We start from the raw sequence: 13,724 nt of genomic DNA, 5'->3' as shown, positions 1-13,724 counted from the left end.
CTAAGAGAGAGTGCTAACATCGCTAATTTTCTTGTGTATTCTGTATACATATCTGAAAGTATGTTTGGGGAAAATCAGCTCAATTCCTTATGCAGGAGAGAGAGAGAGAGAGAGAGAGAGGAGAGAGAGAGAGAGAGAGAGAGAGAGAGAGAGAGTGTGTGTGTGTGTGTGTGTGTGTGTGTGTCTGTCTGTGTGTGTGTGTCTGTGTGTCTGTGTGTGTGTCTGTGTGCGTCTGTCTGTGCGCTATCAATTCTTACAATGGGGGATGTGACTGTCCAAAGCATTAAGAATTTGTGAGCTGGGTATACACATACACCTAACAAACATCTGGAGTTAATGAAAGCATGCATTTAAGGGGAAGTAACTCTACTTACACAGATATTCACATTAAAAAGAGAATGCCATTGTTTAACTTGAAAAGACATTCACACATATACAAAATAATGTGATATGATTACAACCTAAATGACAAACTGATTTTTACGTGTGTATGGTGAGACTGAAATTTTGGTGACAGCTCAGTGTTTCATTATGCAACTGCACTCGCTTGCTGTAAATGAACCAACAAATACTACATCATTCAAGAAGTTTTGTGATGCACAAGCCGATCCAGATGGGGTCGCAGGGTACATTAAAACAGAGAAACATCATAAATAATGTGATAAGGGTAAACAATCACCAGAATAAATAACACAAACCTGAACATAGATGATCAATTTATTGAATAATAATCACCATAGAAGATTGTTTCATTAACAAATCATACCACAATCACACCCTGATGATCTAACACATGATCAAAACTATTACACATCAACACATGACAATGTTCACACAACAATCAACCTTTGATCACATCTGTGCCAGCACAGTGATATGCCAGCACTGACTTTATTTAGATATATGGAATGTTTCAGCAGGTTAAATACCTGATGCTACTGACACCATAAATACACATTCATGGCAAGGTTCACTCTAATCCTAACCAAGTTTGGTCTTAAAGGGGGTATACACTTCTAGAACATGTCCAGACTAATACAATACAGAACCATTAACATGTTAACATAAATACCCCTTTTAGATTTCAATGTTAACATGGGCACCCTGTTTAAGACTTTAAGGCTACCATGTAAAACCCCCTTTAATATTTCAATGTTAACATGGGCATGATTTTTACGATTTCAATTGGACCAGGTAAAACCCCCTTTAACTAACATTTTAATATAAATATGGACACCCCTGTTAAGATTTGAACTTTACCTTTTTAACACTTATCTCTTCAGTCTAGACTGAAAGTGTTGATAGATGTTTCTCACCTGAAGAAATCTACAAGAAAGACATGGTGCTGGCAAATATATCTCACATTTATCTTCCATCTGTGGATGCCTTCTCAGCTAAGGGACATAACTCTTCACACAATTGGACAACCAGTGTCTGTTTAGCTAAGAATAGACACTATATAGTGCATAATGTAAACAAAACAATATAATCATGGTATAGTATTCCCAGAAATTATTGAGAATCATGTTGCGTCATGTAACTCATTACGTTTATTAACTTCTGGCGTTTTACTTACATAAACATGTTAAAACATCATCCTTTTACAGTCTCAGTCTTGTTTTAGTACTTTGTTAGACCTCCTCGCTCAGCAATGCATGCCTGAATACGCCTAGGCACACTACCCATCAAAGTTTGTAGGTAATCATGTGACAGGGTATCCCAATATTGGACCACCTCGGCCTTCATATCTTCAATATTTCTCAGTCCCTTTTGGTTTATTCTGTCCTTCATGACTCCCCACACATTCTCAATTGGGTTTAGGTCTGGGCTGTAACTGGGCCAGTCTAAAACTTGAACATTTTCGCCCGACAACCACTGTTTTGTGTAGCGCGCAGTGTGTTTTGGGTCATTATCATGCTGGAAAATCCAATCATCTTCATACAATGTTTGTGCTGTCGGAAGAAGGTGACCATTTAGAATGTCAACGTATCTTTCTTTTGTCAAGTTTCCCGTGAAAACACACAATGGCGTCACTCCGCGAGCCAATATGCCACCCCACATGTGAAACTTCGGGCTATGTTTTGGTCGCTGGTAGATAGGTTTGACAGTATCTTTGGTCCAAATTTTCACACAATTAGGGAAAAGCCAAACAGAACTTTCATCCGAAAAGAAAACATTATCCCAATCTTGATTTTCATGAGCCCGACACCAGTTTAAACGTTTTTCCTTTTGTGCATCTTTCATCAACGGCGAGGGAATTTCACGTTTTTTCACCCATTTAAGTCTCTGTAATTCCTGCCTAACTGTTTCACTGCATACCTGAGGACTTCATCTGCTAATCATTTCATTTCTGATGTTCTCAACACTTTTCAATTTGCCCCTACTCACAATCTGACCAAGTTGGCGATCCACAACACTGAATTTCCTAGGCCGACCTGCCCCTGCTTTGTGCTCTATCCCGGTTCCTGTTTGAATATTCTTCAAAGTTCTGTATACTGTAGACAGAGGAATACCATGTCTACAAGCTAACACTTTAGCATCAGCCTCACCCCTTTCAAAATCATCTAGAATGAGCTTTCTTTTCTCTCTTGCTGTAAATTCTGCCATGTCAACACAGGAAGCCGTCTGCTCAGACAAGGGAGATAACTCTTGCCGTATTGAGCTGCCTTCTAAGCCTTCAAGAGTTGTCTCCCTTATTTAGTATGCTTAGTGCATAGTGAAAGCCATTTTTCCAATCTTAGCATCATTAGAAAAAAAACAAAGATTTTCTCAATAATTTCTGGGAACACTGTATACCTGTCACACATGTGTACTCAAGCTTTTTGACCTATGAGATTCTACAATCACCAAATACAGCAGAAACAAGGGAATCCGTTCTACTGAATAATGATGAGTGATCAAACTGTTCATTTGTACCCCCTTCCTTAGAGGTTGTGACAGTGTCATGCCTCATCACTGCATCAAACTCATCAATAAACATCTCCACGTACCGACATACATTAAGATGATTCCGTCTTCTTTCCAGCCCTAAGTCTTGTGCTCGCTATCATCTTGTTCACTGTCTACACTAGAAGCTCCTGAACAATCTTCTTTTCTTGAAATGTTCAATGTCTCTGCATCTGCAACATCTGTTTTCATGGGGACAGGTTCTGAGACTTTTTCTTCTCTAGACTTTGACTCAGACTTTGATGTAACCATGGCAGCAGCGGGACCTTTCCCTGCAGTCAGCTCCTCGAGTTCCTGCTCCTCGGCAATCCTGATTGCTAAGGCATCATCCTGCACAAGAGGCATACATGAACAAGATAGCTTTGTATAAATTTTTGTTCAACAAATGAACTATGGATTAAGTTTTGCTACATGGCGGCAGTTTGTAAATAATCGAGTCTGGACCAGACAATCCAGTGATCAACAACATGAGCATCAATCTGCACAACTGTGAACCAATGACATGTGTTAACAAGTCAGCGATTCTGGCCACCTGATCCTGTTAGTCACCTCTTAGGCCAAGCACAGTGGCATTTATAAGCATTTTTCATCTCCCATCTCACTCAACAAGACAGTGGTTGTGTGAACAGAAAGAAAGAAAACTAGAAAACCAGTTTTTGATAAATCTGAAACTTAACATGAATTAATCCCATGTAGGCAATCAAACAACAAATGACGGTACAGCTGTTTTGGGTGCAATACTGACAGATGAATTAGAAACTCTTGCACTTCATCTTCTGCAAAACATCACTGGTGATGAGACCCACCTGCAACAACACTACCAGTTCATCTCCAGTGACAGCCTGTTTCTCAGGGTAGAGACGGCGCTGGATATACGACGTTGATGTTGCTTCTCCTCCACAGGGTAACTGGACAGCTTGTGTCTGACTTGACTCCTCCTTCAGGAAACGTTCCATCTGATCATTTCTCAATTTTGTCAGGGACTGGACAATATCTTGGGATGAAGGTTCCTGCCGTGAACGTCCCTTAATCCTGTTCAGTTTCTTTTCTGAAATAATTCATGATGACTGAGACATGGTATCACAAACTGCTTGTCTTTGAACAATTATCTATAGCTTGCTTTGTTGTTAGTTCACCACATTCAGCAACAATCAGAAAGACTGTGAATTATTTTGTCTGGACAACATATACATAATATGTCATTAACTTTGCTTTGAATTGTGCCAGAGATTGAGCAAATCAAAAGGTATCTAAAGGAGAATTCCACTTCATAGCTGTGAACTTTGTGAAAGAACCATATCAAAATATTTCGTTCTATGAGTGAGACAACAACCTCCCTTTGTACAAGTATATATTACTTACGCACTGCATCTCCATGCTACTCTTTGTATCTGGGGCAGTCAGCATGGTCAGTGTAGAGATATAGTGTAATGTGGTGTAGAATGTATCCATGCACATTCAATACATCCCAATGGGGTGCACTAACCTCATCCCCACCCCACCCCAAATCTGAACTTAATGCCGCTACAGATATTTTCAGTGAAATCATGTTCAGTGAAATTCATAGTATGGCAATATTTACTAATCGTGGTAATGTTCAGAAAAAGACCACACCCCCTGCTTCTCATTCCCGAAACCTCAAGTACGCATCTTACATATCAGAGTTATGCATACCTAAGGATGCGATATAGCGGTCGGAACTGATAAGTTCATGTAAAGGGTCCGTCGGACAAGGCAATACAGTCCCATTAGACGGGGGCTGGGGTGCCCACGGGTCATTCATTGCTGGAGCTTGGGGCTGTTCCATGTCTTCTGCCGCCATGTTGAAGGAAGTATTATGTGCGCATGCACGGACACCGAACACGGAAGTAAACAGGAAGTAAGTAATTTGGGGTTACTAAGGTACTAAATATAACAAAGCTGTCATGTGCAGACATCGTCATAACTGTCACATCATTCGGGGATGTGTGTCATGTTTTACGGGTAAAGAGTCAGATTCTGTTACGGTTCGGGGTACTGACAATTCGTGTAAATGACGACGTTTGCTGAGCCTTGCTTGACATGAAATTAATTTATGCTGTGCACCAGGCCATGTATTGGATGCGGAGTCCTTTAATGTTTCGTCTGACAGATATTTGTGGAAACTAAGCCTACAAGAGGTGAGTGAATTCTTCACAAACTGTGTATTCAAATTGCTGTGACGGCGAGTAGTCTTCCATATTTGAAAGGAAGTAGTATCTACAGTGCCCACAATGTTAAAACGTGCGAAAAGGTGCTTCAAACGTTTATTCCCATTTCTGCCGATCGCTACAAGAGAAGACGATGGCGATGCAGTTTCCGACGTCCAAGAGACAGATGACCATGGTGAGACTCGTGAGAAAAAATCATCCAAGAACAAGATCACTTTTGTTGAACGTATAAACCTTTGCCAGAAAAGTGTCAAAGCCAGTGTGTCAACGGATCAGCAGTTCGAAAACGCGTTAGTAAAACACAGGAATCCACAATCAACTGTAGAAATAATCTTTACAGACTCTTTAGTCGAACACATTCCTGTCACAATTGGCAGCTTTCATAACCTAACTACACTTTGTTTACATGATAATAAACTAAGAGAAATCCCATGGTCACTTGTATACCTGCAACATCTGGAACTTTGTGATTTATCATCAAACTGTTTGTCAGAAATATCTCCAATTATGGGATATATACCCTCCTTAAAGGAACTTTACCTTCAAGACAACATACTCACATACCTACCAACAAGCTTGTTGAAGCTGTCACATCTACACGTACTTGATGTTACTGGAAACCGCAATCTTGCATTGCCACCTATATCTGTGTGCATTGAGGGCAAGGATGCCATTTTCTCAGCTTTAAGCAAGCGCAACAATCGAGTGGATATGTATTCAGATGTTACCCCATGGTATGATGAACATAAACTTCAGTATCAAAGCCTGGATCATGTCAAATATGTGAGCAGCTTAATGCAGATAGCAGTTGACTGCATCCTTGAGTGTAGGCTGAATTATCTATCACAAACACATGTGCCTCCAACCCTCAAGAACTTCCTATTGAGAACAGAGGAATCCAGCATCAAACAGCCCCATATATCCAAATGCAGTGCTTGCGGAGGCTTCTTCACTACTGAGCACAATTTCAAGAACCATCACTGTAAACGAATTCTTATCCATTGAATCTGGTTGTAAGGAACTAATTTTGTTTAGTATGTTGCAGTGGTTTGAGCCTTTTTTTTTTTTTTGTTTTCTGTTGAGACCAAATGTTTTATTATCTGCATCATGTGCTTGATTAACATCTCATCTCATCAAAACCTACTGTCTGTGTACCAGACTCTCTATCACTCAACCCTATCAGCTGCCATCTGTAGGTCTCAAAAGTTGGGTTTGAAATCACCAGTTAAAAACCCTCATTGCTTCAACAGATTTTGAAAAGGTGGTACACATGCTTGATAAAGTCACAAATCTTAACCAGACTATACAGGTTGTGACTAATGGCGGGGCACTGAAGGCGAGTCGCTGCATTATTCTGAACGAAAGCTGTCACTGTCTGAGAACATTGTGGCATAGCCTTGTCATCCAAAAATACAGGTTGGACAACAACTGGATGCAGCGGTTCCAGGATATGCTGATTACCACACAAATTCTCATGTATTGTCACCATGTCAAGTTGAATCTTGAGAGACACATGCCCACACCATGACAGAACCTCTACCAAAGACAAAAGTGGGTTGAATGTTTTTGCTTAAAATACTGTATTTTGCTGTTTAAAAAATCTTAAGCATCCATCAGTTACTTAAAAAAGGAATCACCTGTCATCAAAACAGAGATGCTATTTGCCAAGTCCTCAGATCACAGCCAGTAAACACCTAGCCAAACATGTTTTCTGGTAATGACTAAACTGTGTCTTGTCTTCATGATCTGATGTCAGACTGGGAACAGAACATAAGCGATCTTTCAACTCTTTTACTGTAAAACTCAAGAACTCAATCCATAAAATTTATCCTGTTTCTTTCCCTGTATTTTCTCACCAAACAACTGACAGTGGTGTTGTGGACGTCCATTTCCTCACCACTTAATCTTCCTTTAAAGGATGTACCAAAGTTTAAGGTCGCAACCAAAAAAATCAAACATACTTCAAAGACAGTTATTTATGATATATAACATGCATTGCTGATTAAGAATATCCGAATATACAAAATTATAAGCGTATAATCGCAAATCAAAAGTGTATATTTTGTAATTGGGTCTACCACCCTCAAAATGAAGCAGCTGCGATACCGAAACCAGTCAGAGCCAGTGGGTGTGCACCCAAGTGTAACGAAGCCTTTTCATTGGCCACTGGTTCATTTACTGATAGGCTTCGCTGGCTCTTTGTTTATGACTTATAAGCCTGATAGGTGTTAATTTCATGTTCATTTGTATGTGATCAATGATTGAAGTTGTGCATTGCATATTGTCATTAGTGGTTAGGCCAACAGACACACAGGTGTCGATAAACAAGACACTGAGTTTTCTCTGTGACAGAGTCTGCTTATTGCAGTCAACATGTTTTTGTGGTTTTTCTGTGTTTTTTTTATGTAAAGATTAGATTATTTACTTTTTTGTGTATACAACCAAAATTAGACTGCTGATCACGACCTCATATTCTGGGCAGACATACTGTTTCAAGCTTAGCAAACCTAATCACTGCCCATGAATTATGAGCACCACTGTTGAAACTTTTTCCCCCAGCGCTAGGGGAAAATTAGTGAATTGTTTGAACTCTGATTTCACAGACTTTTTTCCGTTGCATATTTTTTTCAGCTTAATAGGCTGAATTGGCATTTTTGATGATTTGTTTTGGTAAGTGCATACCGAAAGGTATCAGAATCTACAAAGTTTTACGTTGCATGTGACCTTTAAGTACAACAAGTGTACAAAGAAATTTGTCATCTCTTTCCATCAGATAATCCTCGTCATGCCATAGTAGCAGAAAAATGACTGAACATTGTACCCAGTGCAGATTAGATAAGGGACATGGGTAACTTGTGCAAATTTGTGGGTTTGTTTCTGGACAGGCTTTACAGGGTGTGTTTGAGAGACATTTTCCACCTGTAACAAATATGTTTCTTAAATGATCATCACTGTTATATGTATCATCATACACAAGCTAAACATAGTTCTGTTAGTGGTCAACATAATTTTGTGTGCTTAATGTTTTTCCAGAGGTACAGTTTATTATTTACAATTAAATTTCACAACACACTGTAAAATACATGTACAATGATTGGCAACTATCCAGTTGTTTAATGAAGTCACAACTGCATTCTCAGGTACCGTAATTTGTATGCAATGCTCTGTATACATTTTGATAACATAGATAAAGAATATAAGGCTAAATAAAAACAGTAAAATGTTTCTCGGGCATCGGCACGTCACTTTTGTTTGTTTGTGTGACAAATTTTGCCATTTATCGAAAATAATTTTGACTTTGCTGCGTCCTGATCTTCCATTTGTCCACTATAAGAATGAGTGTCTATAAGAACAAGTGTGAATGAATCTACATCTCATTAACATGTTCTTATAAACTTTCCAAGCTGTGTTTCTGAGAGACAAATATAAAAATGTGTTCCACTCTCTTCACATTTTTTCTGTCAAACATTTTAGAAAAGCTCTACCGCCCTTATCACGTTTGAAACAAATGTGCCTGAGAAACATTTAATTTCTTTATGTTGTTCAATTCATTTTGTGATAGAGGGTGGTGCTCCATATTACACATGATTATGCAAATATAATTTGTGATGGATTTTGATATATTCATGTTGTTCTTCCAAATGCATTTGTAATAAACCAGGAAAGGAAATTTGAGTTCTGTGGATATTTTATTTTCCACCATAACGTCACCCCACTAATGATAACGTGTATGGTCAAAGGGAGATAATCCGTTCGTGTTGACTCAACTGAGTGAAATTGGGAGAAAGACTTTGTTGACTTGCAAGCTATGGTATGTACATAATGTGCCAAGTTGTCGACCTACAGCAGGTACTGAAGCCCAAGAATGAGAATTTGTAATCGCATCTGGTTTAGTTGAAACTTTATAACTTTGCCTTGATAGACACTCACACACTGCCACGGGACAGGAAGTGGTTGCACCACTGGTATGTAGATCAGTAGTCAGACGGACATTTACAGTGAATTTAAATTTGGATCGGTAATACCGCCTCTTCCAACAGGAATAATGGAAAAAAATCCACCCGTACCCCCCCTTAAACTTCATTCGGGCCAAATTATATATCACCTGAATATATATTCCACATCTGACAAGGATTAGTTTTATCATGTTTCTTTCATTGTATCTGAACAAAGACATATTCTGCTTCTAAAAATGCCACTAAAACAAATATTTCCTCGTTTTAATTTAGTGAGGATACGTTTTACCTGAATAATGACATAAACAGTTTTGGTGTCTCACACAGGTAATGGTCGGTGAATATTGGATGAAGCACACGTAAAATACGTCAACGTTGTTTCACTGGGTTAGATTAGTTTGTCGGTAGACCTCACTGATTTCATGTCAACACGGTTGGTGCTTACAAATAGCTGTTAGCATTGCACGACCAAATAGATACACACGGTGATGATGTGTCCCATGTCCCAAAAGAATACCTGTTGTGAAACATGAAAAAGGATTTTGGATCTATTTGTGTAGTGCTCATAGATATATATTATTCAAAGCATGTGGGTCATTTTCAAAACTGGAGACAATCATTTGTATGATAAGGATGTTCCTGTTCATAAGAGTGAGTGAGTTTAATGTTACGCCGCGTTTAGCAATATTCCAGCAATATCACAACGTGGGACACACATTGTGCCCATGTAGGGAATCAAACCCGGGTCCTCGACGTGACGAGCCAACGCCCTAACCTTTTAGGCTACCCCACCGCCTCTGTAAATCACAACATGTTTTCATGGTTTTTACGTTAACATAAATCAATCCTTCCTCAACCTTGAAACAATGCAACTAACAACTCAGTTGTGTTGTTTTTGTTCTGGTAATCAGTTTCCGTCGATATATATGCTGTGTTTTTGTGGTGTAGCAATTTTTTCCTGCTCCCTCATAATAACTGCTTGGATCCATAATTCCAGGACAGACATTTTGTGCATAACCGCCCTTTCATCCTTGACCGACCCAAAGTGCCACAGTACTTTAAATACCGTGAAAATATGCGGTTGTTGTGGTATTTTAGTACATTTACGGAAATAGGAATGTACTTATCATAGAGGCCATATGAGATAGGGATCATTTATCTTTTGGACATACGACTATCTGAATAAATATTCCATGGAGGAGATGAGCTATCATTATGTCGATTCTCAATAATGTTGATTGAAAATTCAGATGGTGTGCTGACCCCATCAATATCAAAGCCTATCAGTGGAGACTCCGGATTTGTAAAGTCCCGGGAATCTATGATGGTTCTAAGAATCAACCGAATGGATCGGTTGTCTGGCTCCGTGTCGTTTCTAGTGCATGTCATCGCATTCCGATTGCGTTCCCCGTTGTCCATGTCGTCATTGAATCGCTGTTCTGGTCGACTCGAATATTTCATGTTCATGTAGATGGAATATTGGTGAGTGCGGCGTTAAGCAATATTTCTCTTTTGTTTGTTTCTTGCGTTATACCGCAGTAAGTGTCCAACCCCCCTGCGACGGTCCTTGAACAATCGATCTTCGCAATCTGTGTGCGAGATCAAGCAAGTCAGCGAGCATGATCATCCGGTATGACAAGCATTGGTTTTTAAAGACCAATTTTAACAGTTCAAATAAAAAAATCCACAGCATCACCATCCTTCAGTAAGTTAGCTTTTCCGATAAGCAGTGAATGGGTTTTGCTGACTAGCATTGATAGTAGAAGAATCAGAATCTAAAATATTTTTGTATATGTATTAGCCCTTTCAGTGACGTGTTGTTGTATCCTACATTGACCTACCCAGCGCGAAGATCCGGGTTAGAATTGATCTGTTGTGACTTACGGGGTCGGTTGATCAGTCCTCTCCTTGGTTGACACATGTCATCGTATCCCCAAAGCGTAAATCGATGTTCATGCTGTTTATCACTGGATTGTCTGGTCCTAACTCGATTATTTACAGACCGTCGCTATACAGCTGGAATAAACAGCGTTAAACAGCCGACCAACAAACCAACCCTTTCAGAATTTGCTGCTATGAAATAAGCATCTTACATTGACCTGTATTGACCTATATATCTCTATTGTAGGACTGACGTTGCATCACTGTCAACAGCAGCAACGGAAGCTAGCCATTCTGATGACAAAGGTCATATAGCACCATCACAGATGTGTCGAAGCTGGGGATCCCCAAACTCCATCAGAAATAAGGATTCTGTCGCCTCTGTAACATTTTCGCTGAAACAACGTTACCTCACCCCACCATCACCCCAACAGCACTAACACTGGAGTCACTCGCTGATCATATTAAGACTGTCCTAAGGCCACCGACAATGCGTTATTTTTCCAACCAGGTAGCGGAGATCACAAAACACGTGTATCTTAGCAGCGTGGGCGGGGTTACCCAGGAGAGGTCACTGGATGAGCATGGCATCACCCACATCCTGAACGTTGCCATGGAGCTGCAGGATCTGAAGTATCCATGGGAAGACCTGAAGGTCAAGCGTGTGTCCTTGAGAGACTCCGTCAGCGAGAACATCCTTCCACACCTGGAGTATCTGGTCGACCATGTGCATGAGGTGGCGAGCCAAGGTGGAAGGGTTGCCGTTCACTGCATCGCTGGTGTCAGTCGCTCTGCCACCGTGTGCATCGCCTACCTCATCAAGCATCATCACATGACCCTGTTGCAGGCTTATCAGAAGGTGTATAAGGCAAGGGAAGTAATTTACCCAAACAATAGTTTCTGGGCAAGTCTGGTGGCGTTTGAGAAGAAGTATAACGAGGACAACACAGTTGAGATGCTGCCTTACATCTGCGGGATGGTACCCTCCGTGTACCAGAAGGATGCCGAGATGAGGATCCGACATGGCTGGATGGGGCCGCTTGGACTTATGTGGATGTTTCACTTGGGGCTTACGCTGTTGCAAGTCTATTTTGCTTGATGGTATCACATTCCATGCCACAGACTGAGAAGTGTCCTAGGAAACATTGCCCCGTGAGAGGAAATGTATGAGAGTAGAGTGAAGGAATTCTCCGTAAAAGAACTCAGAATTAACATCTGACGTCATTTTAGATGTGATCTCTCTTCCGGGACCACTCGGACTCGTGTCCATGGTGGTGAAAACTGTGTATTTAATAGAACATGCTGATTGCTGGCGACATTGTCACAGTCGAACAATTGTGATCTGAAATGTGAAGCCCAACGACAAGTAATGGTTGAAGGATCCTGTGGTCCATCCATCCAAGATCTGAGTCAAGAACATTCACTGACTGGATTCTTGAATCCTTGTTGTGGGGCGAGCTTATACACACGGGTTGAACACACATTTGTATTAGTTGAGAACTCAGGAATAATTTCACTGACAGAATTCTTGAGGACTTGGATTCACACATACTGGTTGTAGGCACATTGCATTGGGAAAAAAAGCCCAGGAATAATTTCACTGACAGGATTCTTGAAGGCTTGGATTCACACACATTGGTTGAAGGCACGTTGCATTGGGAAAAGAGCTCAGGAATGGTTTCACTGACTGGATTCTTGAAGCCTTGACGCGAAGAGAGTTTAAATGCACATTGGTTGAAGACACGTTGTATTGTTTAGTAGCTCAGGTATCTATATGGTGACCTCATAAAGCTGTCACATGACAAACGAAGTTTGACACAAATCGGTTGTTGACTGATGAATGGCAAAATTCACTACCTCTAGACACAAAACAGCAACAAAGCAATGCATGTAAATATTGTATGTTGAAGAAGGTTATGAGCACTTGCACGTTCGTAATTGAATGTATGTTTTTGTGTGCTGGGGATATTAAACCCACGGCGTGAATTTTGAGAAACATTTGGTTGATTAGGGCTCTTTATCCTCCTTATTGCAGGTCTCATGACGTATTTGTCTACGAGCCAAGGAACTGCATCTGCTTGTAGTTCAGACTGTGGAACCTGTCAATCAAATTCTGTTCTGTTTACTGGAATTTGCATTATATATATATATATATATATATATGTGTGTGTGTGTGTGTGTGTGTGTGTGTGTGTGTGTGTGTGTGTGCGTGTGCGTGTGCGTGTGCGTGTGCGTGTGCGTGCGTGCATGTACGTACAACTACATAGAGGCTCCTACACATCGTTGATTACCGACTATATATTTTTCTGTCGTCATCTCGGGTATAAAATCTCAAAGTATTTATGTTTACTTTTGACCATTAATTGACATGTTATGTGTGTCTGTGTTTTTGTCCTATCTATCACCATGTATTATTCTTTTATTGTACGAGTGATTTACGTGATATATTGTTTAGTCACACCAATAAAGAAATATGACATGATTACTCTTATTTCTAGCACTATTTAAGTGAGCCAGTTTAGTACGCCGCTTTAAGCAATGTTACGGCGGGGGAACACCTGAACTAGGCATTACACATTGTTCCCATGTGGGGAATCGAACCCGGCTCTTCAGCGTGACGAGCATATGCTTTGACTACTAGGCTACCCCAGCATTCTTTAAAATAATCTGAATCTGTTTCAGCATGTAACTTCATGGTGCAGCCGTACAACCTATGTATTATTTTGGACCCTGTGTATGCTTTCCAGTTACT

At 40.3% G+C, this 13,724-nt stretch overlaps 3 protein-coding genes across 4 annotated transcripts; 2 read left to right on the top strand and 1 right to left on the bottom strand.

Moving 5' to 3' along the window:
- Nucleotides 1–699: 699 nt before the first annotated feature.
- Nucleotides 700–4,795, bottom strand: LOC137294485 (coiled-coil domain-containing protein 32-like). Its single transcript, XM_067825510.1, has 3 exons — nt 4,621–4,795; nt 3,753–3,994; nt 700–3,276 (listed from the first exon to the last, which is right to left on the bottom strand). The coding sequence occupies exons 1-3, from the start codon at nt 4,766–4,768 to the stop codon at nt 3,028–3,030; spliced, it is 639 nt and encodes a 212-aa protein (XP_067681611.1). The 5' UTR covers nt 4,769–4,795; the 3' UTR covers nt 700–3,027.
- LOC137294486 (dual specificity protein phosphatase 18-like) lies at nt 4,796–13,427 on the top strand. 2 transcript variants are annotated; one of them, XM_067825512.1, is made up of 2 exons: nt 4,796–4,825; nt 11,220–13,427. In XM_067825512.1, the coding sequence occupies exon 2, from the start codon at nt 11,463–11,465 to the stop codon at nt 12,069–12,071; it is 609 nt and encodes a 202-aa protein (XP_067681613.1). In that variant the 5' UTR covers nt 4,796–4,825; nt 11,220–11,462; the 3' UTR covers nt 12,072–13,427. The 2 variants fall into 2 exon arrangements, with proteins under 2 accessions (XP_067681613.1, XP_067681612.1); XM_067825511.1 differs by lacking the exon at nt 4,796–4,825 and adding an exon at nt 4,850–5,105 and having other exon boundaries at nt 11,220–13,089.
- On the top strand, nt 5,096–8,799 carry LOC137294484 (leucine-rich repeat-containing protein 40-like). The gene has a single exon (XM_067825509.1). It carries the CDS (start codon nt 5,199–5,201, stop codon nt 6,138–6,140), a length of 942 nt encoding a protein of 313 aa, XP_067681610.1. The 5' UTR covers nt 5,096–5,198; the 3' UTR covers nt 6,141–8,799.
- Nucleotides 13,428–13,724: the final 297 nt, after the last annotated feature.

This window comes from Haliotis asinina, chromosome 8 (genome assembly GCF_037392515.1).
Source record: "Haliotis asinina isolate JCU_RB_2024 chromosome 8, JCU_Hal_asi_v2, whole genome shotgun sequence".
Classification (NCBI taxonomy): Eukaryota; Metazoa; Mollusca; class Gastropoda; order Lepetellida; family Haliotidae; genus Haliotis; species Haliotis asinina.
This window is presented reverse-complemented; position numbering and strand designations above follow the sequence as displayed.